Source organism: Agelaius tricolor, unplaced genomic scaffold (genome assembly GCF_023055355.1).
Source record: "Agelaius tricolor isolate 1412-34295 unplaced genomic scaffold, bAgeTri1.0.p SCAF_7, whole genome shotgun sequence".
NCBI classification, from domain to species: Eukaryota; Metazoa; Chordata; class Aves; order Passeriformes; family Icteridae; genus Agelaius; species Agelaius tricolor.
Window position 1 is genome coordinate 34,637,004 of NW_027269267.1, and position 26,811 is coordinate 34,663,814.

The 26,811-nt window shown below is 37.3% G+C and overlaps 1 protein-coding gene across 1 annotated transcript in view; it reads right to left on the reverse strand.

The window, feature by feature from the left end:
* The window catches only part of PCCA (propionyl-CoA carboxylase subunit alpha), a 272,561-nt gene that overhangs the window by 123,836 nt on the left and 121,914 nt on the right, over positions 1 to 26,811 (reverse strand). Inside the window, exons 15-18 of the mRNA XM_071430901.1 lie at positions 25,991 to 26,059; positions 25,116 to 25,191; positions 14,095 to 14,205; positions 5,173 to 5,275 (exon numbers count right to left, since the gene is read on the reverse strand). Of these exons, the coding sequence (XP_071287002.1) occupies positions 5,173 to 5,275; positions 14,095 to 14,205; positions 25,116 to 25,191; positions 25,991 to 26,059 (359 nt within the window). The remainder of the gene's footprint in view (positions 1 to 5,172; positions 5,276 to 14,094; positions 14,206 to 25,115; positions 25,192 to 25,990; positions 26,060 to 26,811) is intronic.

Below are 26,811 nucleotides of genomic sequence, written 5' to 3' on the forward strand. Positions count from 1 at the left end.
TCAAAACAGCTGTACTGAATCAACACAGACAGGAACATAGAATAATTCATTAAACATAAAGCTAAATAAAATAATTTCTGTTCTTGCAGCTCACCAGCCATTTTACATTCACTGCACCAGACAACTGGATTTCAGAATTTTAAAACAAAAATTTAGCCCAGCTATTTCAGAACTTGACAGAAGCTTGTTTGTATTTTAACTTTTCACTATACGCTTTCCTTCCTGGGAAAATATTATTTTATGCTTAGAAAGCATAATCCATTTTAGGTCTCAAAATACTTCATACATGTTGATAAACAGATATTTACAAAACCTCAATAGGGCAGCAAAGTATTAAGGCCATTTTGTCTTTTTATAAACTCCAAATTCAACTGACTTCTCTAAGGTCCCACAAGAACAGTTTAAGAATCCCAATCCAGTCTTCTAAATTAAACACACAAGCAAGAAAAATCTTTAGTGTTTTTTTTCCCTTGCTAGCAATTTAGAACATTTTCCAATGTGTTACCATCTCTTTGTGTGCAGCATCAGGTAATATGGGCATGCAGCCTCACTGGTTTTTTTCCAAGTCATAAATGATGAAAGGGTAAAACCCATAGAAAAATTAGGAAAATACACTTAGCAGCCAACACAAGCAACACATAGGAAGTGCTGCAGGCAATTGGGTTTAGAAGTATAAACATCACATTAGTAGACCCATGAGATAGCATGATGTAGCCACACCTGGAGAGACACTCTCCTATTCCCCTCCCAACCCACTAATGAAAACAAGTCTGAAGCCAAAATGTGAAGATTCAACTGTACAACATCATTTTTGGTCTCAAAGGCAAACTACATCAAACAGACATAAAATAAGCTGGATTCACTTCAGCCAAAATATGTTTCCACTTGAAACAAGATCAAGTTCTGTCTAGAAGACCTTGGGGTTTTACTAGATGCTGTAAATCTGTTCAGCAGCTGTGGGTGGCACCAGTTTCACAATAAAGTGGACTATGGAGTAAGTAGGAAAAGTCCTAGGTAAAATAACTAAAAGCTGAACAATGAAACAATCATTAATCATCCATGGCTCTTTCCTGTAGGAAATATGTGCCCCTATTATCTGGATATCACAGTGAAATATTCACATTAGTATGTGGTTCACGAAATACCAAACACTTTCATTAGCAAATCATCTTTCAAAAAATACCCCAACCAGGAAGAATCCTAAAAACCCAAACCGTTCCACATCAAATTTTTCCCAAGAAAATGGGAAAAATTAAATAAAATACAAAAATAAAAAATAGTTAAAACTAAAAAAAAAAAGCACACACAGAAAATGCTCTAAATACTTGATTGCATCACAAAAGTAAATGCTTATATTCCTTTAACTCTGAGCTTGTATGGATCTCCAAGAGCTGTTCTAGTTAAAGCATGGCAAGTTAGTTCTAGGAGCTGTTGCTGAGGCCTGGGGCACTATATAACAGTACAGATAGTGGAAACTCACCTGTGGCTGCTCCACCCAAACCATAACACCATTTATTTGGGCACAGGAAAGGCAAACCAGCCATGGGCTTGTGACCTGCACTAACCTCAACAGCAGCCAACCTACTGCAATGAAGACTGCCACTACACAGGTCAGGTTGGCTGAAACTAGGTGAAGGAAGTTGGGTGCCAAAGCTGGCTGGTTATCAGAATATGCTTCAGCAAGAACCTTACAGCTGATTATTCAATCACTCAGGGGACTGCAAAATACATATTTTCCAGTCACAGGAGAAAATATCATCAGTTATAGAGAAATCCTGCTCACGAGGCTGCTACTAGTCTGACCTGTGGTAAAGAGCTAAGGCCCACCTCTGACTCTTTTTATGAGCTCACATCTTCCTCTTTGCTACACATTCTCACTCTTGTAGCTCTTCCAGAATAATTTCCTTTGTCAGAAGTAACCTGCTTCTGACAGAATGATCTGAAGTAAACTATTATTAAATAGTTTCTATGCTAACATAGGTTATTTTTGCAGAACCAGATCGGAATGCAATTACACACAAAATCATACCTGCATACCTGGGGAGGAGAAGAAAAGACAGAGAGCAAAGGAGGAGCAGCCTGCAACAAGATTCCTTAATCTGGCTCAGCTGCACTTCATCTGATTACAGTCCTGGTAACCCTGACAGTGAAAGCTGCAGCTTCTGTGAAGAGCTCCAAGCATGGTACTTTCTGTCTATCTGACCAGAATAACAATCCTGATCATGGGCTGAATAAATCACAGGGGAAAAAGAGAACATGAAATACCCCTGCAGTTGTGAAAAGAATGCATATTATAAATATGGCTCCCAAAAGGGAAAAGAAAACAAATTAAAAGCAAAGATAAGCATATAACTCAAGTTTAGCAGAAAACTGTCTGTTTGACAGCTGTGACAAGTTTAAAAGAAATAATGTATGATTTCAAAATACTACTCTTCAGTAGTTTTTTGCCAAGACTTGCTCAGTTGTTTTCAGTGCAGATGAAAAAAAATGCTGTCAACATAAACAGTGCCAGATAGCTGAAATTCTGTAGGTGATGATCAATGTATCAATGTACTTATCCAAAGCATTAGGAGAACGTTAAGGATCAGCTTTGGAGCATGCAGTCTGTCTAGTCTGCTCACATCCTTCAACACAGATCTAAAACTCACACAGACTCCAAATGCCCAATTCTACCATAGTGAACATTGCACCCAAGATCACAACTGGCCTTGTGGATTTGTTGTAGCACAGGTTCCTACTCTGAACTTTTTGTTTACTAGTATTTTTCAAACAGAGTGCAGTCTTATGAATAAATATGTGCTTTTTCTCTGGCCACAACCCTGCTCATTAAAAAATACCCATGATAAGGAGCACCTTCAAAAATAAGTGAGATGCAGTTTGGTTAAGTTAAGGATGTGGTGAAGAATCCTTGATGGGACTATAGTAACTCATATGCTCCCCAGTGCTCAGTTCCCTCTAGAGGGAGTCCACTAAGTGCTCTAAGGAACGGAGAACACTGTCCAAGACACTGCACAATTCTCCGACCTCATTCTGCCTTTGCTTCTTTCCTTTTTCCTTAGAACAAGCTGTGTGATTCTGGGGAAAGGATATCATTATCAGGTTTGGTTTCTTCAGAAGTTACTCACCAGTAAGCATTTTTGCATTAGCTCATCCTTACTTGGCCTAAAACAGGCAGCTTTGCTATCATTAAAGCAAGTAGATCTAACAGTATGTATGTACTGAAACCATGACACATTCAATAAGAACCACACTCAGCCATCACTTGGAGAAAATTCTAAGGCTTGACTTCTGAAGGACTTGTAAGTACACACCATCATGGCAAGAGAAAGTGATTCTTCTGTACTGAAAAGGTTTCTTAGCTTCACCATTTAAAATCTGAAAAATCTTACCTTAATCTAGTTTTACAGATGTGTGTTTTTTTCATGTGACCAGACTCCCATGGTGGAAGGATACCTGTAACTGAGTTTAGCTAGCACTCCAAAAATGACAAAACTTTTTTTTCAAAGCTGGAGTGCATTTGTTTCCCTAACACAGCAGAGAAAGAGATGGATGACCATGTCTGATTGCCATACTTCATCTATATCTCTGTTATCTCAGTTAAAATAGTCTTATGTGTCTTTTCTATTAGGATACACAGACACCTGGTACTAAAAACAGTACTTGCAAAAGAAACAAAACATTAAAATATTGTTCAAAAATTGGATTCCTTTCTTTTCTTTTTAGCTAGTTAGAGCATTTTACAGGGAAGAGAAAAAGAAATCACAAATCAAGGCAGAGAATGCAATAGCAGTTTGATCATCACTGCTTAAATTAACAATTCCTATCCTTATTCTAAGTACAAAGTAATCCATCACTTCTCTGTAGCAGTACCAGACTACTTAACTTCCTATGCTGGCCAGTAAAAAACTAGAATCAAGGCCCCTCCTCATTTTCCCCGACTCATCTTTTTTTAGGTGAGAGTGGCCTTTGAGTGTCTGTTCTTCTCCTTATGCCATTCACTATGGAGGATATAACTTGTGGAAGGAAATAAAAAGGTGCTTTACTTTCCCCTATAGATGCATAAGGCAAGCAATGACCCAGCCTGCATATGCTATACATTACAAAGCTGTTATGCTTGCCCTAAGTGTCTCTTTCTTTTTCTTTAATACCATATGGTACTAATTATCTTTGTGGGTACAAATAAAAATAAAGACTTCTTGAAACCACATTTGATTTATTCCTGACCACTGAAAAATCAGTAATAGAATACACTGTCAAACCACTGGCATGGAACGTGAATAATGTCTATCCTGCACTATGACTTCCCTCACATACAAACCTACATGCAACTACATTACAAAACATGAGGCAAGGAGAGTTAGGCTGAAGTCAGTATACCCTGTGTACAATCCTTGCTAACACCAACCACACAAACAAGCTTCACAAATTCAGTTAATTTTAACAGAAAGTCTCAAGGCACTGACAGGGATGGGCCAGAAGACAAGGAAAGCTAGACATCCTAGAGGAAAAAAGCATACTGTTCAAAAAAGCCAAAGAAGTGAATTAGCATTTTGGCATGGGTACTGCAATAGCTGAACAATTAACAGTACTGCCTAGGTTACTGCCAGCTACAATTCAAAAAAATGGAGGAGTGGGGGAATATAAGCACCAAAAACCCATACTTAAAGCAAGGTGTTGACTCTTCCATCAATTATCTTCCACCTTTACAGTCTGAAAGTGTTTTCAGAATTAAGACTCTAAACTATTAAGGTTCTTCATCAAGGTAGCAAATTACTCACAAATCTACAATATTTTAAAGCCCTGTAGCTGAATATTCATATTATGCCAAAGTGCTTAGATTGCTTCAAATGGGCACATGGGAAATTTGTGATGCTCAATTTGTGCTTAGTTACTAATGCAGCAACATTTTGCATTAATGAAACTCCTGATGTGCATTAATTAATGTACTGGCTTGTAACACATTTTTGTGCCTATTAGTTTGCTAATACTTAGAATAAAAATAATCATGTATGACTTGTGCGAGTAGGGAAATGTAAGCCACAGCTCATTTGAATTTAGAAAAAACAGACCATATTAAGAAACCACGCAGTTTCTCACCAGCTATTCTTGTGCATGAGAAGATGCCATTAATGAAACGCATCAGCACATCTGAGTTCTCAGAAATGAACTTACCTTGGAGTCCCTAAAAATCGCTGTGATCTCAGTTGTTCAGCCACATACAAAGATGCTGCTGTTGCCAGTAGTTGTCTTCTCTCAAGATCTGTCAACTTGTGTCCTAGTTTTCAGAAAGAAGTTTAAAAAAAAATTAGATACCACAGACCAACACAGACACAAAAAGTAACAACTACCAGTAAAGACACTGCTCAGTCCTCACACATGAAAGCTACATTTTTTCCCTCTAAATTAGGATGAGGCACAGCATAGCAGACGCTCTGAGTTTCAGAGTTTAAATTGCATGTTTTCATACAAATCAGCCCAACTGCTAACACTGGTATCTCTGTTAAAAACAATTTGACAACTGAAAGAAAAGAAACTGAATGATGCTGCAGCATCTTGTTTTCGTTACTGAAATGTCACTGGTTGACATATTGTGCCTCATGCTGGTAAGGAATCCATCTGTACATTAGAACTTACTCAAAATATAGAGCACTCTCAGTACTTTATCTGAGGCAAAGGCTACAGATCTTTCAAACAAAAGGGACAGCAAAATAGTATAAACCCAAAAAATAAATGGGGATAAGGCTACTCCTCAGCCCTGGGTCATTTAGTGTTATTTGTGTAATCATTAGTTCACAACTAATGGAGTCAAAAGTGATGTTTGACACTTTAGAAGCAGAAAGTGGCTCAAAGCAGTCTATAATCTGAAGGCAGGCAACCTAACAAATATTTGGTAAAAAGATACAACCAGTGTGACAGGAAGCAGGTTTTCTTCCACTCTGGTAATGTTCCAGAAAGTGATGGTTAAATAGAGATTCAATTGTCCATTCCAGAGGCTAAAAAGAGCACAGTAACAGAACTCTGCCCTCCCCACCTTTAGGTCAGAAATCACACAACACAGATTTGCTATGAAAAGATGGCAAATAGGTGGCCAAGAATAATGCAAGATTCCAGAGCAGGGCCACCAAGATGAGTAGAGAAATGGAGCACCTCTCCTATGAGGAATGGCTAAGAGAACTGGGACTGTTCAGCCTGGAAAAGGGAAAGCTTCAGGGTGACCTAACTGCAGCTTCCAGTACCTGAAAGGTGCCCGCCAGAAAGATGGAGAGAGAATATTTACAAGAGCACGTAGTTAAAGGACAAGGGGAAATAAACTGAAAGAGTTTAGATTAGTCTAGGAAGAAATCCTTTACTGCAAGGGTGGTGAAGCACTGGAACAGGTTGTCCAGGCATAAATGCCCCATCCCTGGAAGTCCTATGGCCAAGATGGATGGAGCACTAAGCAATCTGGTTTAGTGGAAGGTATCCCTGCCCATGGCAGGGAGTTGGAATCAGGTGATTTTTAAGGTCCCTTGAAACCCAATCCACCCTATAAGTCTGTGAGAGAGAACAAAAAGACAAAGTACTTTGTCTAGAAGGCAGGAAGTTAAAATTGATTTAAAACAGGGTAAGAACTGCAAAGCTGAATTGTCATGAAGAAAAGAGGCCAACTTTATCCACGAGAAAGATTTTGCACAAGTGAAAGCAAGAGTATTTCACAAGGAAAAAGAGAAGGATTGCAAAATAAAGTTAAAGGCTGAGCACTGAAAGACTTTGCTGAACTCAGTTACAACACAACTCTCAAAAAGTGCTTTATCACTTTTGAGTGCTTAATGCACTCAAAAAGTGCATTATCATAGTGTACATATCACAGCAAATGCCATCATCCAGAAAAAGTACAGATTTCACATGAAAGGATGGGGGAAGAGCTTCAGAAGGCTCTATCTCCCAGAGGAACTCTGCCCAGGGAGACACATCTGCTTCCAGTACTGCAGCAGACAAAGAGTTACACGGATCCTTTCTATACCTCCACCCTCCCATGGCCTCCATGTTATGTAATGTAAATTCTCATTCCCCAGTACTGGTTACTAGCCAGTGACAATTTCTATCAGCAGAATAAAATAAGACTAATGAGAAACTGAAGAAAATCCAGAATGGAGACTGCTATAAAGGACTGGAGCAGACTCTACAGCAACAAAGCCACAATTTCAAAACAGGATGTCTTCTGCACAGAACCCATCGTTCCACTGGGCATATTAAACAGGGTTAGGTAAAGAGGCTAGAGTCCACCTCAGAAATGCAATCATGCCACAGTGATGGGAATACATTCAATAAAGTCCAGCTAACAGTACAAAGAAGTTGTCACAGGCCAAAAAATGTAAATTTAAAAATAACAAAACTCAGAAAATTTGCATCAATCTCTTTTTAATTTAGTCCCCATTAGAATATTCTGGCTGAATATTACTGGAAGTTCTTTTGCTCAGTGTTTATTTTTTTATCTGCCTTGAAATGGAAACTGTTTTCACTTCAACAAACACATGCAGAAATCCAAATGCTGAAAGGTTTAGAACCTGGCTTCAGAAACAAACTTGATCTTTCCTTTGCCAGTTACTAGGAAAACTGATTGCAAGGCAAAATTCAAAAAGCACTGAACTTTTGTACTATTTGTACATACACACACACATATAGGTGTATAAATATAAGCCTTATGTAATTATACAATGCAATAACATCAATTATCTGGATCTGAAATGTGCCAATTTTCCCATTGCTTACACACAGTGAAGAAACTCTAAGATCCTTTTTTCAAAACACTGAATCTAAAACTCATTATTTGTTTACATGCCCCAGCTAAAGGCACATCAGGAATCTGCCCTAAAGCCTTTGCCTTTCAGTCCCCCTGCCCCAACACTCATGACTAGACCGTGTGACCAAAACTGCACATCTCTACCTGCTCCAACACACACTGTTAAAACCAACTTAAATAAAGGAACAAGGTAAAACTAAAAAGATCCCATTTCAAAGGTTTTATTGCATGACCTCTATCTTAGATGAAGTAACTGCTTTTGTGCTTGCTGTACCACAAAAACTATTTTCTTCCTGTATCTTCAGTAAAAATCAAACTCCAAACAGCAAACAAAGGTCAGTAAGTTGAAACAGGTTAACAACTGATCAAGAATCACACTCGCTTCATTACTGCCAACACAAAAAATATATTTATTCCTTTGTCACTATTGACAGCAGTTGTGTCACATATGTGGCAAGCAGAAAACCAGTTATGACTGTAGTATCCAATGTAGGATTTCTGGGAGATAACAGAAACTGTTGACAGGAACATAGCAAAATTAGGTTTTGGTGTCTGGCAATAAACATACAAGCCTACCGCAGAATGTCCTTAGCATAACTTTGGAGGCATACCTCAGAAGTTTGATTAAAGGCTGCTTCCTAAGGATGGCAATTTACTTTTATTAGGCAGGACAGACTGCTGCCAATACTGCCTTAGTTCTCTGAACTCCAGTCCCATTCCCCTTACTGTCTGCTTCTGCTCTGCTGCTAGCTCAGTCAAATTCTAAACAGTTTTGAAGTCAAGCTTCCAATTATATTACCATATTTGGAAATACACAAATGTTCCAGATAGTAATACCTTTGTTTCCCATCAAGTATTATTCCCCTTCAGAAGCTACTCCTCAGGATTTCAGTGGGGTGTCTTGAGGAATAAGTTAATATTCACCATCAATAAAGACATAACATGGTCCTTCACGTTCACCGTCCAAACTGGAGAGCAACAAAGCTACCTCTGGAGCAGTTGTCAAAGTGCTTCCTTGAAAGAGAGTGAAATGATTAAGTAGCAAAGGTCCCCCAACTTCCAACACAGGAAGTTACACCATTGCTCTTCCCTTCTCTCATCCCTGCAGACTCCTGGCTTACACAGAAATTTCACCTCCACAATGAAACATGGAACTGGCAGCTCCCACCTCTCTGTTTAACCTGGGGTAAATTTCTGATTATCAGCTGAATTAGATAAAGCAAATGCAAAAGAGGAAGAATTATTATAAAATTAAGTCACAATTAAAGGGGTAGGAGCAGTGTTGTTCATATTATTTAAAACTAGACTGCACACATCTATTACTACCAAATGGCAGAACCCTGGTCGGAAGGAAAAGAAGAAAAAAAGCATTTCTCTCTCATTTCCCTGATGTTATGATTGCTTAAATCAATATTATCTCAGTATCCCCCAAGCTGAGTCAAAAAGGTTCATGCAATTACTTTACATAACCAACTTCAAATTAAATTACATAAAGGTCATTTTTCCCATAACAGTCTCATTTGCATTTTGTTCTAGAAACGTGTTTCCTACTATCAATTACAGGGAAAAAAACAAAACAAAACAAACAAGCCCTAGTTATGTGCCCAAGTAAGTTACTTAATACTTGAAGAGTGACTGTTTTCTGATAGGGAAGAATAAAAAGTAAAAGCATAATGGGAAAGATTAAAAGTGCAATGCATAATTCAGATCAACACCAATGTAGGCAATGTTTATAACATTCCTAGGTTCTATCTCAAGTTTTTCCTGGTGGATTTTGAAGTTAACCATTACAGACGGCACCTGTACCAAGTAGGCTGAGGCAGAAAACAAAGTTGAATGTTATAAATATTAGATTCCAATGCAGAGAAAATTAATGGAATCAGCAGCAAGCATCTCCCATATTCTAACAGTGACAGACAGGGGAAGCTGCATTCCCCACACTACTAATAGCAAAAGCCTCCTGACTTAAATTTAAAAGTCATATCTGCAGTCCCAATTCATCTAAAAAGCACTTTCACTCAGAGGCATGGAATGACTGAGGCTGAAGGGACCTTGAAAGGCCCTTTGATTATGCAGCATGTCCCCTCCTCATGAAGCAATCTCAACATCAAATTCAGAATAGGTTGCTCAGAGGTTTGTGCAGTGACACCTTTAAAACCCCCAATCTATGACCCCTGACTCTTGTAGTGCAACTCATTGAAGAGCCTGGATTCATATGCTTGGGAAATCACCCCAAGGTCCTAGAAGGCTGTCCTTAGGTCCACCCTAAGCTTTCTTGCTTCCAGCTGGTTCTCCCAGCTTCTTCCTACAGGTCATCTGTTCCAACCCCAACACCACCCTTGTAGCTCTTCACTAGACTTGCTCATGTTTATTGCCTTCTTTCTTACATGCATCAGGGGGTTAAAACTGGACACAGTATTCCAGAGATGGTTTAGTAAGTGTTAAGCAGAGTAATCATTTTGTCCAACCCATATAATTATGATAAACACGACATATCTAAAAGCCTTCACCTCATACACAGTCTCTGGAGCCAACGTGCCATTTCAGAACAGAAGCGTTTCCTCTTTGTTCTTTCTGTACTAGAAATACAATGAATTTCTGTTCTTTCTCTCCATTCAGATGAGGTAAACATGCTAGAAGAGGGAAAGTAAATTATTCCTTTTCTTTTTTTTTCTCATATATTTTGGGATGACTTCTGTGACAATCTCTTGGAAAATGCCCCATCTTTCATTGGCACAGGATGTGTCTCACAAAGAGAGTGACTGATTTCAGACATCCTTTAATAACCAGAAAGAGTGGAACATCAAGAATAAGATCTCAATATTTAAATAAAAAACTAAGAAAATATAAACTGTGAAACAGACTGAACTGCAATGACCTATCCCATGAACGGGGTCTAACCTAAAGATCCTTTAACTTATCTTTTGTCCAAGACTCTTCTTGGATCTTTGTGAAAACAGAGATACACTGTCTGTGCCTATAAAATAGGGATAACACACAGTAAATTTCCTTCTCATCAGGCAGACTAGGAAATACAGAGGCTTCCCAGGTTGTTTGGAAGTAGAAGAAGAGTGCATCTGACTCCGGCATGCTTGGTAGATATTTTTATTCTGTAAGCAAAGTGCTTGGAGGACACTCTAAGACAGGTGCCACCTACCCTATCTTCACTGTTCCTGCACCCACCCTCAGATCCACACACCTCCCAAAATATGCATGGGTGCTCAGAGCAGCAACCCACTCCAGCTCACCTACTGCCAGCCAGCATTCCAGCCAGCCAGCCCTCACATGGACAAAAAAAGGCATGATAGGAACTGCTTTCCCACTCTAATCATACTCTCGGCACAAAGTTACTTTCAGCAAAGCTAGAATTTTAAAATAGCTTGCAATAAACAAATTACTTCTGGTAGTGAATGTTTACTTAAAGATGGGAAGAAAGAGTTAAACTCTTAATTATGAAAATTACTAAACATGCCCATTCTACATGTAATTTGAAGAGAGCATCACATAGGTTAATGGAAAAGTAACCGAGATACATCCAATAATTACTTTTTTCTTAACTTAGAGTAAAGGTCTTCTAATAAAGGATTATAATGGAACTCATAAAAATGAGACTGGAAAACAAAGAATCTCTTATCTTACTCTTAAGACTCAATATTTATACTTGAAGAAAAATGCACATATAAAATGGGCCAGTACTTCATGCAGTCACCAGAGAGAACACAGCTGAGATTCAGTACTTATCATCAGTGTAGATCACTACAACTGTAATGGCAACTGTGCAGGTTACAAAAGAAACACAATGGATTGTGCTTGAGCATGAATATAACACACATCTCTATTTAAATGTTTCTATTTCTTAAGTTTTCTAAGTTTAAAACACTTCTGGTATGGATTCCTACTGTTAACAGCAGCACATATTTTTACATATTTCCAGATCTGTGTTGGCTATACATTGCTCTAATTTTTCAGACTGTCACAGCTCTTTTTTTACAGCTATTCATTTTCTATAAACAATAGTAAGATATATGAAGCTACTTAATTTTCAAATTCTCCTAGCAAAGTTTACCCTGGGTATTTATATTAAAAAGTTAGTTTAAGTGATTAAAGAAATTACATATAAATTAGTTTTTGTCTTTGCTCCTCTACCTGTCATCTACCCACCATCCTTGCTTGCCTTCAGCTGTTCCCATTTGAGTCAATGGATTTGTAGAAATATTTTTTAATGGGTAGTTAAAAAACTGTCCTCAAATTCAAGTCATCAATTTTTTTTTAAGAATGAAGGATTTGATCCTGTGCAAACTACATCATTAAAAGGGCTCTCAGTTTCTTTGGGGAGCTTTTAATCACTATTCACAAGTAACTATTCTTGAACTGAAGTTCAATGCCATAATATGCTTCTTTATCTATAATTAAGAAGGCTAATATATGCTTGTGTTTGATACGTGGAAGGAGATGAGCAAGACTTTTCATATAGCAGGAAAAAAGTCCAGGAATTTCACATGTGCCAATCATTAGTTTCTATTATGAAGCATCACAATATCTGTTCTTGTCTCTTCTGGTCTCCAGAGCAAAAGCCTATCTTTAAGAATCTGTTAATACAACACTGCTATTTGATTTATGTTTTTATTGTTCCTAGTTACATGCCAGGGGAGGCAGCCTTCTCACAATATGGCACTGGGACTCTTAACATCTTGCTTCCTTGCCTTTTTCTTCCATTCCCCTCTCCCCATTCCCAGTCTGCCACTCACTTTGCACATCTGCTGAAGTTCACCAGATTCCTTCATGAGCTAAGTCAGCACAGGAATTTACAAAAAACTACTACAACAAAAGCGGCAACAGTAAAAAAATTCAGGTTTCATTGTGGTTGAGAGATCTGGATCTACTCAGGAAAATGACTGAATAGTCCCAGAAACACCAGAGAGGCAAGACATGAGATTCTGCATTCAAGTGTCAGGGAAGGGAGAGAGACCAGCTACAGCAGCACCAAGCCTTCAAGAGCAAATGAGCAGAGTACACTGGAAACTCTGCTGGGTCAAAGCCAGCTGAGTTACCCAAAGATTAGCTAGGTACCCCCTAGCAAAAACAACAAAGGAACTTTACAGCTCAAAGCACGGCAAGCACGCTGCCACTCAAGGTGGCTAACACCTGTTCCTGTGGTCTCAGTCAGGAGCCAGGAACAAGCAGGATGCATCGATCCCACATGCAGGACTGTATCACACACAGACTTGTCAATTACATCACGATATCAAGTAGTTCTGGTGTAAAGAATAGTCATCCACACACTCACACACTGAGTCCTGAGGTAAGAAAAATCTGTTCTGCTCCTTAATGAGACTAGAATTTGGCAAGGTGCCAGCCATGTCCAGTGACTGCCAATCTGGCACTGCTGCCTCCAAAGTGAGATGAGGATTCTGCCACATTGGATTAATGATGAATGAGGGAAAAGGAATCTCCACAGGATTCATAAAGGACCCATGAATGATGAACTATAAATACTGTCTCTTTTTTTAATAAGAAAGATGTTCTGCCTGGTGAATGCCAGCTGAGGTGAGAGACCTGTATGGAAGAACTGAGTCTCTGACCACACAGGTCAAGAAAGCACCTACAGCAGATTGGCTAAGAGAGAAGCCAACCTTTTAAAACCTGATCCTTGTGAAAGGATCTATTGGTTTTCTTATATTTTTCCAGCAACCATTGGTAAACATTTTTGAAATTGAGTAGTTTGAGATGCTGTAAAGAAATAATTGCATTTGTGTTTATGTTAACCTAGTGTATGAGTTAACAATTTCAAAATGACGCCCCTTACTGTGCGCAATGTATATTAAGAGCAGGGTACTGAAATACTCCAATAAAATGCCAGATCCTCCAGAGAAGGCTACAGAGAAAACAAAGGGTGTCAAAAGGCAATTCTAAAGGTGATACACCAACTTAAAAAGAAGCAACAGCGCTGAGTGAAAACTTATCCAGCTATAGTTAATAGTAGAAGTCCTGTGTGTAATGAAGCATGATAGCATAGCAGAATTGAATTGATGTTTATTTTACATATTTCATATGACCTATGTTTTTTTTTCTTGATGTTGGGTGTATTTAATTTACTATTTTAACACTAGAAGTATGTATTTTGCCTTCTTGAAAATAAAAAAGTTAACTATTTCAACTTTATGCATTATTTAACAACTCTAATTGTGTGTACGCACAGATCTATTTGAAGAAAAAGTAAAGACTGGGGAGCAGGTCAGTCTAAAAATATAAAGGAGCAATAATCAAAATAACACTACTTAAGAAAAGAAATATTTCCAAATGGAACAAACCTTTAAAACCATCAGGATAGACTTCAGGAAGGAATTTAGTGCTGATGTCTCCTTGAACAAAGCGTGGATGGACGATCACTTCTCGCAGTAAAGAAATATTGTGAGCCACACCTGAAAACAAAAAAAAAGAGAAATCAATACAAAATCAGGTAATATTAATCACAAATTACAGTAGGAAAGGACTTCTAAAAATATGAACTCCTATGTTTCTGGAATAAATACTTGTTCACAATTTAGATACCATAGTACTGACATAACCAATGCAGATTTACCAGTTGTTTCACTCCTGCTTCAAAACCCTTTTAAGTACTCAGTTTAATAAAGTAAACCATCTAAATTGTCATCTCATCAAGCCTAATTCAAACACCTAGTTGAGTTAAGGACAGGAAGCACAACCAAGACACTTTTGGTTCCATTGTAGAAGATGTAGGCAAGACCAGAGCTATCTCCTTGAAATAACAAACTAGTCATGACAGTAAATATTAGCTGAATTCCACTGAACCCTGAATGGAAAATATGCACCATGCTACGCCCCAATCACAGTAATGAAATGCACTAAAAACTTCAACCACTTAGCAGATCATTTTACAATATTTTTATAATTTGTAATGCATAAGAGACTCCTGTGTAACTTACAAAAAAAGAAATTTATTGCTTCCTCCACATGTACTTTTATCCAACCTTGCCTGGTCAATTCTTTTATTGACTACCCTGGTTCCCCTTTGGCACCACTCTGTGACTCTGTTAGGCATATAGCCAACAAAAATTATTTATTTAATTTTAAAATTACTTATCACAGAAGTTTTAGAGACACCCTTAACCTTCAATTTCTTTGAACATTATGCAACTTCATATTTTCTGCATTTCTTCATGTCTTTCTCATTCCACTTCTCAGCTTGTCTCCTCCATCTCCTAAATGATTCTATTTTTAATTTAATAACTTCTGTGTAACTATATTAGTGACTTAATTCTAAACTGCACTTTGCCAGACGTACTTGCAGTTTAGCACTGAATATGATGGTCACTAAAAGTAATTTCATTGAAATATTAAATACAAGAAAATCCTTACAGAAGGTGGGAGAGGAAAGGTGGTGCAAAAAAATCCTCGAGAAAAAAACTGTCTAGATCATTTATATTTTCTCTTTACTACAAACAATTTTCAAAAAGAAGGGACTCTTTCTTTTGAGAGTGGCATACAGGTGATCTCTGGAAAGTTTAAGATTACAGGTCAGAAAACCAGCATCTTTATCTCCATTCTCTTCTCAATTTTAGAAAGAGATCAAACAAATTCTGATGAGCCAGAAAGTTCCATCTTAATATGACTACATGCAATAACACTGACTCAAACATTAATAGTTCTTAAGAAAAGCTGGAATATACATGCAGTTTGGGAGCATTACAAGTGTTGATTTATTCCAGGTATGGACAACTGAGGAGCTGCTACAGGAAAGAGGTTAATCCAACCTCAGCTGTGCACATTCTCTCCCCTCTGGCAATACAAAGCAATCACATTTTTTCGTCATTGTCAGAGGAGCAGGTAACTCCAAATCACATTGCATTTGCCATTTCACATTAACTTTGGCTCTAGCTGCACACCATTAAGTATAAAATGCAGAGCACATCACAAAACAGTTCATGGCAGAAGTTTGTCTGTGCATCCACATCCCTTGCAAAGCACAGAATTCTGTACTTCACATATGTTTACTCACAAGTTATTAAGATTGTGATGATATGATCACAACTAGAGACAACATGACTCAATTATTTGCAGGTTTTTTTTTTTTTCTAATAGCTCTAGTTTAAAATAATATTAAAAAAGAATTAATTGCAAACTGGGGTATTTCAGCTGTAAATTAGGTTATTTGGATTTTTTCCCTTGTTGAGATCTCACCAAAGCACAGACACTAGCATTACAGAGCATGCAAATTGCTGAGGCTACAGGAGATTCTTTTACACTCCTTTTCCTTTTGTGTTTTTCCAGTTTAGAAGCATGAACAACATCCTTGTTATTTCATATGCAGACCAGTTCAAACACTTTCAAAGCTCTCTTCCCCTACTAGTCTGCTGCTGGTGCGAATTTTCAAGCTCTCTGTGTGGCCGTCACTGAAACCACTTTAAACACACCGAGTCAGACTCAGCCTCATTGAATCATGGAGTCACAACTTTAAAGACTTGTTCATGAGCCATTAAATAGCACATGACACAAGCAGTTCAAGGATGACATGATAGAAATTTGTCCATTTGATTAAAAGAAGATCCTTGCTGCCTGTGACCTAAACAATCGTTCACAGACCTCGACTTCATAAACACTGAATGAAAGTCACACTGTATCTCCACTGAACAAAAAAATTAAAAATCTTACACTAAATGACCATAACTTGGAATCAAATAATGTCTGTCTTTGTCTGCTACAGATTCCCCCCAAAATTCCCAATCTGACTAGTAATTTGAAATATCTCAGAGACTTCATCTATTACAAAATCAAGAAGAGGATGAGTCCTTCAATGCTGCCCAACTTTGAATCCAGGATTTAAACTTGCTACAATGTGTAACCAGATCATCTCACATTTTTCTTTTCTAAACTGCTATAAGATCCCTGGTGAGGTGATGGCTGATGACAGATAACAAAGCTTGGTGTCTCAACTGACTGCCCCAAAAGACCTAAAATAAAAAAAAAATACCATGAGTATTCTTAATTATTTCTAACTCATGTGCATCTGAAAAATATGAGGCTTCTACAATGTTTCAAGCTCCAAAATTCATTTAATAAGTTCAAAAGAGCAGAGAAGCCTAGGTGTTTGGGAAGCAATATAAAATGCATTTTACATACATGAATTAAAAGTTTAATAAACAAGTTTCCCCTTAAAGTATCATGAAAGGCTATCTTTATCAGTCCCCATGATCATTATGTGAGCAATGACTGCATGGTTGATCTGCTTCTCAAGACCGAGTTGATACTTTTAGTGATGTACCAAATCATATGGCTTAAAAAAAAAAATTATTAGTGCAATCCTTCAGAAGTCTACAAGTTTTAGATTTGCAATTTAGTGTGACCTCTGTCAAAGTTCATAAGGTCTCCATCTGTGTGTGAGTAACTACTAGGCTACAGAAATATGGACCCCTAGAGCAGCTTGCTCCTGACTACCTGCTGCTTCCAAAACACTGGCCAGACATTAGCCTCACGCTCTCACAGGATCAAACAGAGGCTAACAGGCAGTGCTTATTTCATGCAAAGTTAGACACTAAACTGAAGTATATTGTATTTATATTGCAGTGGTTTTCAGAGAATTTTTCTGTTTCTTGACCAGATCTGTAGACTGCCAGGAACAAAATCACATTTGTTAGCCTGACAAGCCATGACATTTTCAACAAACAAACAAAATCCTAAACTATATCAGTTCATTTCTCGTCCAGAAAACAAAATTTCACTTCAGCTTCATGATTTTTACATTGTTAAGGCTGAGGCAGAACTGCAGTTCCAGTTATGTTCTTCTTTCCTCTAAGTCAAAATATAATAAAATATAATAATCACTGGCTTAGTACCTCTATTTTTTCATTTTGTTTGGCTGTAGTTTTCTTACAATATTACATCAATAGCTTCTTGAGTTTCAATTTTAACACACTATTTTCCAGAATACATTTGTAAAAGAAAGCAGACTAGCATTTAAATTATGGAGAGCGAATGAAATTTCTAAAAAGTACGTATTCATATGCTTTATATAGAAAACACAAATTACTGAGGTTCCATTAATCTTCCAGTTAAATTGTCATTATTGCCTAATGAATACAGGAACACACTAAATAATCACACTGTTCACCAGAGCTTATTAGCAACCCCTGTTTAAAGAAGCCCTCATTAAAAAAAAAATTAAATTATAATCAGAAGAAATTACTCCCCATACTGCCTGTCTTTATCTTGTCTCCTTCCCTTCCTCATTCTCTGCCTTAAAAACTCTGCTAAGTACACCAGACTTTTCATTAACGTAGCTACATACTGTAGCCTAACTCCAAACCCGTCCTCAAAAGAAAACCCAAAGACAACAATAAAATGCAGTTTATACAAAACAGTTTTATAACAGGTTTATAAAGAGGCTATCACACCACATTTTTACTCACTAAAAATCAGAACTTGGAATGCCAAGGCACAAAATCATAGGCAATGTTTTCACTATAAATATTTACTGACACTAAACATATTCAGTGTTGATTAGCCTTTTTACAGTATTAAGCTTCTGTCATCTTGATGCCTGCAAACACAAATCTGCATTTATCCATGTAAACTTAATTGGAGTCCTACATGCCCCTCTGTAGATAAGCAGTTGAATAGACTTAACTTGCTGATCATTTCAAATGGTGCTAAGTGGAACAGAAAGAACTTTATCTGCACACTTACTGACTGCAAAACCAACATGTGGAGCACAGGACTAGAGGCTTCTCTTTTTAACAAGCCAGCAAAGCTAAACTATCACCCAACAATTTAAATGCTGAATAAGAATAAATGTGATGAAGCTTAGGAGGTATCTCAGTTATTTCTCTAAAGAAAATATTAAAAATATTTACTAAGCTCTGCACTGAGCACTATGAAACACTGATTACGCTACTGTTCACTTAAAACAAGAACATTATCGGATTTGCACAGACTATGAAAACACCACTTTCAACACACGAACTTTCCAAGTTCTTGATTATCACCCAGCAAGCTTCCATGTTTGTAATTCCAAGAGGTTTCATAATATTCCCTAAAACCCTCAACATTCAACTGTTTAACTGTCTTTCAAAGCTTGTGTTTTGCTACAGCTCACTTCAGAGCTGGCTATCCATGTACAAAGCCCCATCCCAAAAGCAAGGAAAAAAGGGAGTTTTATCTTTTTATTTTAATACACAAACATCCACATAAAATTCTCACATGAGATCAGTGCACCACTGACCCTCAGAGCTGAACATGTATTCCAATTAAAAACAATAATTCTTTCAGATACAAATGTCTGGAGCTTGCTGAATTCACACACCAGGATAAAGGAGGAGAAGGGAGGCAAAAGGAAATAATATATGGTAATATTGTATTGCAAAATCATACATTCAAACTCAACACTTTTGTAACTGCACGTGCTTCTGAACTTCTAAGTTAGAGTTAAGAGGACCATTATTTACAGTGTTAGCAAACCAAATGAATGTGTGAATCAGTAGAATAATTGGAAGCAGAAGCTAAGCAGGCTTTGTCAAGAAAAGTTAAAGAAAATAAATGTCCATTCTACCACCATCCTCTCCTCAGATATCCTTTTACTCTGAAGAAAGGGAATACAACACTAGGACAACTTTATATCTAGAGAAATAACAACATTCATTTCTTGTTTTTCACTGCCCCAGTTCTTTCTCCTTAATAAAAGAGAGAGGAAAAAAACCATACAAACAAAAATTTTGTCTGGCAAAAAAAAGGTATCTTTTTTGAATTTCCCCTTCTGCACCAACAACATTGCCTTCCTCTTTTACCTGATCAGCCTGTACTTCAATTGCCCTTCCCTCTTTCTTCTCTACAGGACAGTGGTAATCTAAATGAAATCCCACAACATTTTGCTGACAAGCTTCCATTCCTACTCCCTCCCTCTTGACTAGCTTAAGAAAAGGATAGACCAGGGGCAGCATCTGAGCTCCAAGCAGATGCTACTAAGCATTTTGAAATGATCCCTTTTAGTGATTTTGAACTAAGCTTGTTTCCTTCCCTTCTCCAGTTTTGGTTTCCACATCAATACACTGGGGAATCTGCAAAGGGTGAGAACACAAATACTCTTGCAGAAGTACCCATCTGTTACCGCTGCTATGCAGAAGTTGCATGACCTGTTGAAGCATTTTTTAAAAGCACAACCAAAAAAAAGAAAACCTCATTTCATTTTTTAAGAGTAGACACTATACACTGTTTTTGCAAGTAAATAGGTTTTTTACACTCAAAGATTGTCTTGCTCACAATACCAGTGAGAACATTTGCAGGGGCTCAGAATACAGGAGAGTCTAAAACTTACATATACACTGACATAGAGAAGTATCTTCAAAGTTAAAATAATTCAGTAATTTATGATGTTTGGATCTAAATGCAAGTTTACTGTGAAAAGCTTTGTACCTGAAATTAATGGTGCATTATTTGAAATACATGATAAAATACTAACATCGAAGTTGGGTGTTGCTCTAGGATGACCCTGCTTGAGCAGAGAGGTTGGACCACATAATCCACCGTGACCCCTTTCCAATCTTACTCATTCTGTGATTCGTGGAAAGCCAAGGCCTTCTCACAACATTAAGTACAGCTCTCCTTTTATCCCCCTAATTAGTGTGTTTACAGTTACAAAAGCTCAATACAACAGTTTCTGCTGCCACTATTCTGGCAGATCTCCACTCAGAGTTAACTTCTACATTTCTCTACCCCTCAAACATTTAACACTTTGCTGGTTTCTATTTTATGTTTGCTCTTTCACCTCATGCTGGAAAATTCCCCCACCCCCAGCTGGTGGTTCCCTTATTCTCTCCTCATTTCTACTCCTTCTTGCTCTATATCTGCTGCTTACTCTTTTCTTCAGAGGCTCCTTCAACTCTTCCTTCTCCCTAATGGTCTCATGCATTCCTCTCTACACACAGCAAGCAGGATCTCTGTATAAAGGCAACCCTTCTCTGTAAAGACTTAAACTTCATGTTATTGCTTTACTTCTGAATGCTCAGGGAAGATAAAAAGCAAACAAAGGTCAAAGAAAAGATTACAGGAATCTGCACTCAAGGATATGAGCTATCTGTCCAATCAGACCCTCTAGTGAATTGATAACGTGGTCTACTTGATGCATAAATATAACCATTTCTTTTATTTAAATTGATTAAAATAACTTTCATACACAAACTTTCCAAAACTACATATTGGGATTTATACATGCCTTCAAACGAACAGATTATCCAGCACCAGAAATGACAAAAGCATATTAAAACTTTAGAAAAGCCAAGAAGGAAATCACACCACACCATGTTTACACACAGAGGATATACACTGATAGGCATTCTTTCAATACCCTATTTCTGCTGTTCAAATTAAACCCCTCCAAAATAAACCAAACGATAAGTTTCTGAAAAAAGTACCATAAGAGACAGAGATGAACTACTAACAACAGTGCATGCTCAAAGGAAAAAAGTCATGCCCCATCCCAATGAGCAACTGTAGCTATGATATTTTCTGAAAAATCTTTTCTTTAAGATTTTTTCTCCTGAGAAGCTGAGAGGCCTCAGGAACAAAATGTAAACGATTATTTGCTGCTGTGGAATGCAACAGGTGGATCTTTGATTGGTCTCATGTAGTTGTTTCTAATTAATGGCCAATCACAGTCCAGCTATCCAGACTGTCTCGATCAGTCACAAGCCTTTGTTATCATTCTTTTTCTGTTCTTACCTAGCCTTCTCATGAAATCCTTTCTTCTATTCTTTTAGTATAGTTTTAATACAATATATATCATAAAATAATAAATCAAGCCTTCTGAAACATGGAGTCAATATTCTCGTCTCTTCCCTCATCCTGGGACCCCTGCGAACACCATCACAAGCAACAGTGCCTCTCTGCTTGACTGGAATCCTGAACTTTTCACTATTCACAAATTTCCCAGTAACCATTGTACAAAACAAGAAATGTCTCTTCTTGAGAGAAATCTGAGTTGGATCCTCAACTTTAATCACCCCTGAATTATACTGCAAGACTCAGAGATAAAAATGTTACCTAATTAGACCCTTTGCCATTCTGGAGTCTCAGCTGAGATTTTGAATTCAGATCAGCTCTCAGTGGAGAAGTCAGTTCCTGTCAGAATAATTTAGACTGTAAAGAACCTCAAGAGATCATTTAATATAATCCACAACTCAAAGAAACGCTATCCTAGTCTTTCATCTGCTCCCATTAGCAACAATGGAGATATTACACAGGAAAAAAGATTAAGAGTACATTCCCACGATCACATTGACCCTATCTTGACTCAATCTTGAGTTAGTCATACTCTTAGCATCTACCAATGAACAGACTGCAGAATGTCTTCACTGTGTACAAGTTGTCATCAGCCCAAATGGTAATAAAATATTCACGCATCAGGCATTTTCAGAGCACAGCGTAGTTGCAAATATCCCTATTTGCTTAATTCTCTATTTTTAACAAAGACACTGCTATTACAGGCACTATATGATGCAGCCTTGGTTGTTTAAGGTATTACTTACTCAAATTTTGCTTAAGTCTGCTTTCTTTGCAAGTATTAGATTATTTTTAAAATTTAATTATTTTCATTTCCTTCATGATCTGGTCAGGAATATTCAACTGGGAAGGGCAGCTAAACCATGAATTCAAGGCCAGGTAGTATCCAGTCCAAGAAAACAAGTCAATAAAGACTTGTCTGGGGACTTGTTCCCTGTAGATGGAACACAGAGCTAAAAATGAATGGGGTAACTTGTGAATACCCCAAAGCCACAGCAAAGAAACTGAATGTTTTCTGACAGAGCCAATAGACAAGGAGCAGCAGAGTAAGTCCTTGACCTTCACACTGCCAACATGCCTCAATCCAGCCTAGATGAGTCACCTCCTGAAGGGTCACCGTGCTACTTCAGTCCTGGATTCTCTGCTGGGACTGCCATGAATGACATTGTATAGTGGCATTTGCTCCAAGAAGATATTTGTCTTCTAGGAACTGGATAAAAACCACTGATTTTACACAGGTCAGCAAGCAACCATCAAAACAGTAGTGACTAAAATTCCTTACCAACTTTTGTCTGCTTTGAACTGGTGACACAGAAGTGATTGGGAAGACTCCATCATCCATTAGCAGTCCCCAAGCTATGCATTAGACGGTCCTTGACCTGTTACCCAGCCACCCTACATCCCACTCCCACCCTATGTGAGTGAACAAGCATCCTTGTTTACAGAAACTGCAATCCTTGGGATTTTAAATCTGAAATTCTCCCAGTGCACATCATCACTACAACTGACACTGACTTCAGCTGGTATTGCTTATCTAAAATGCTCTAGAAGAGTTCATTACTCACAGGGAAAAACACAGTGTCTCTAAAACACTAAGGAAACATAAATGCTGCTTCCCAGGATTTCAGAGGAACAAGGAGGCTGTGCTGAGAAATAGGGATCTGGAGCATACTGTTCAGGAAGACTGGTAATCTCTATGTACAAGCTCACTATTCAAACATAAAACCAAGTAACTTCAACACTAGGTTTAAAAAAACCTATTCTGTATCTTTCAATACTAACAAAAACTCAAGTTGGAAAAGATTTAATGTGAAGCACTTTACAAAATATCAAGGTAGTTTAATATTTTGTTACATAGAAACCCAACTTTGTAAATATACACCATCATTTTAGGGTAAAAATAAAAAACTACCCTACCAAGAATCATTCACACTAGGTAAGAAAAGACATACTTTAATATCCACAAATGTTCCATTTTAAATAAACACTGAGAAGAAACTACCAGCTGTGTAAAACTACACAAAAATCTTGGTGGTTCTCAAATGGAAACCATTGGCCACTGCAACTAAAAATGTGTTCTGAAAATTCACCTACTTTTGAAACCTGTAGTACATTACATTTTGTGGTTGGCAGTACTTTAGAAAAAAATTCCCCCTGTAGGTTCACTAATTACCTCCTTAAATGTTTTTAATAGACTAAAAGCTTTCTCAGATAGAAATACTACAGAGACATTAGATATGATGAATACGTGCGTACTAATAAAAAGACTGTAAAAACCTCAAGAATAGAAATTGGTACTTTTCAGCTGTAAGGTCTCAAATACTTCACAAATATTTATAATCTGTGGAAAAGTTATTAGGTACATCTGTGTAAAAAATCTAAACCCAAACAACCAGTTTCCATCCCATATTATAGCACACAATAAAAGACAATGCTCCACACACATTTGCATATTCTCATCAAATAAAGTACTTTTAGCATCACTTGCTATCAATACAACAGTGTGAATCCAGAGCCTGTCTCCATTAATAACAACACCAACAAATCCCTCCTCACATCAATCTAACTATAGCAGTATAAATTTCTCTCTCATATAAATTTACTCAGCTGTTTTACAGCAGGGGTTTACATCAGCACATTGTACTGCATGAGTCTAATGGCTCAAGTTGCACCAATATAAATCTATGTTAGAGTTAGCAGTTCATTTACAATGGTTAATCCTACCATGGATCTAACTACACTGTGGTCGAGGGATGTTCATTTTCCCCTAGACAGATAAATCTTCTGAGTTTGACAGGACAACTGTACCATTCAGCAGCCCAGCATTAAAGCCAAACCAAGTTTTAGAGAAACTTCACAGAATTTTTTACTTCTCTTATCCTGAGTTGTCCTTCCTATTTTCCATAAGACATAGAGGAAGACCCAAAGATTTCTCCCATACAAAACATGGCTTCCCTCACCAAAACTTAAAAAGGTAAAAGTGGTCAGGGCTAATTTACCCCTGCTGCCTGGAAAGCCTGGAAGAATGGCTGCATCTGCTATGCAATCAGTGTGCAAGAGCTGAAACAGCTGGTGATCAACAGCCTACATCTGTATCTGCCCAAATCTAAACAACAACCTTGAAAATTAGAGAAATACACAGATATACACAATCAACCACTGCATTGTGATAATACTTAATTGCAATCAATGTATTAAACACCTAAAAAATGGCAATTACTTTAAATTTCTTACAGTACAATTGCCTTTCCCCCCCCCACAACATAATAAATCAATTACATGCTACCATTCAGTGAGAACGATGAGTTTTAAGAAAGTTATTTAAATATTTATCCTACAATATTCAAGAGAAAAATGGAGGAAAAAAAGTCTCTTTAGAGTTGATGTATCTTCTCAACTTAATTAACACAAGCTTTTCCTTTTTTAATTTGCACTTAAGAAGTGGGAACTTTATTCAATTTGCTAATTACTACATTTTCAAGCTGTTTTCTTGAAAGAGATGACAGCCTATCACACTAGGAATCAAAATTTCTCTAGTTACCTCGAATTACGTAGTTGTCCAAAGCCTCTTCCATTCTTTTCAGTGCTTCAGCTCTATTAGAGCCATAGGTAATCAGCTAAAGAAAAAAAATAAGGTATTTACATTACCTAGATATTAGATGTTTGTTTTAGAATTTGAATAGCATTTAAAAATTAAATAGGTTTGTAGAATTTCTGCAGTCATAAGAAACCATTGCTTGACCGTTACTGTATTTATGCTATAAAGGCTCCCTGAAACATCAAGAAAAAGCTAAGATCTCTTAACCCACTCAATGAAAGAAAGCCAATCACTTTTTACTTCATAAAACTTAAAACATCTAAACAAGCTCTCAGAAAATCAGACGAGAGGTTCACTATCCAAGCTGACCAGATTCCTAATGCCCAACAAATTCTTAAGACATCCTTTTTTTGAGGACTGAACTGTATCATGTCATATTTTAATTTTACCAATATATTCCCAATGAATAAGAACTAATACTAATAGACACTATCAAGCATTTCTTTCAATGCTTCTTTTTGAAAGCCAGGATTACTGACATTTACATCCAAGCTAGACTATATTAAAAATGATAGATTGGCTGTATCTAAGTCAGACAATAAAGGCTGGTGTTTAAATCAGAATCTTCTTAATTAGAAACTGCAAGACAAATAACTACAGTGTCAAAAGGTAAAAATAATTTTATTTAGAAGAGACACTAGATTTCCTCTACTCCACATCTTCCTTCACTTCTTTTGTATTCCCTTGAGGCATGTTATGCCTGGCACCTTTAAAACACTGATTTACCAATCCTTTAATATGGTCTCTCACATAAAAGATGTGCATAGAAAATCAGTACTTCATACCTTTAGAATATTGAGAAATAATGATCAACTCACTTTTGAGATCATGGGATCATAATAAATGCTAATGTCACTTCCTTGTTGTATACCACTGTCAACACGTACCTTCAAAAATAAGAAGTGAAAATAATTATATATTACTGGAAAAAAAATTTCAACATGAGGATCAATCTACCCATCAGCCTTAAACCATAACCCCCACAAAGCTTATCATATACATTTTTCCCTCTGGAAAGACTCAAATAATTATTTGTTTTCAGAGAACCTGGGAGGAGGGAAGGGAAGCTTTTTTCTTCACCAGCAGAAAAAAAAAAAAGCACTTGCAAATTAGTCTCTCTTTTATGAGAAACTTGACTGCAATCTTGAGTTCATAGTCAAAATTCTCTTTTGGTCTGCAGAAGGCACAGTAAACACAGTCAATCTGATCTAACAATTTCAGCTGTGTTACACTTGCTTCAACTCCAAACACATTCAATTCTGTTTTAATCCCTGCAATAAAATACAGTTGTAATTATTTTTCTGACTGACACCTGGCATGAGGGATGACCCTTATAATCACAGCCTTTCTGCATCTATATGTAATCACATCCTTCATATTCTGCTACAGCCCTTCCAAGGGCTTCAGTAGGAATAGAAGTAGGGAGCATTCAGCAGGAACTTTGGAGCTCTGCTTATCAGCTCCATAGGAATACTGAGCCTATGGTTTTCATGTCTGTAACACTTTCCTTCTCTGTCTCACCCTCTCAACTGTTAAACAATTTTTTTTCTGTTGCTGCTCTTCCCCCGAGGCTTTAATGTTTACACAGCTTTTTTCCATGGCTTTGCTTTGTAAGGACACAGCCCCAATTAAAGCTCTG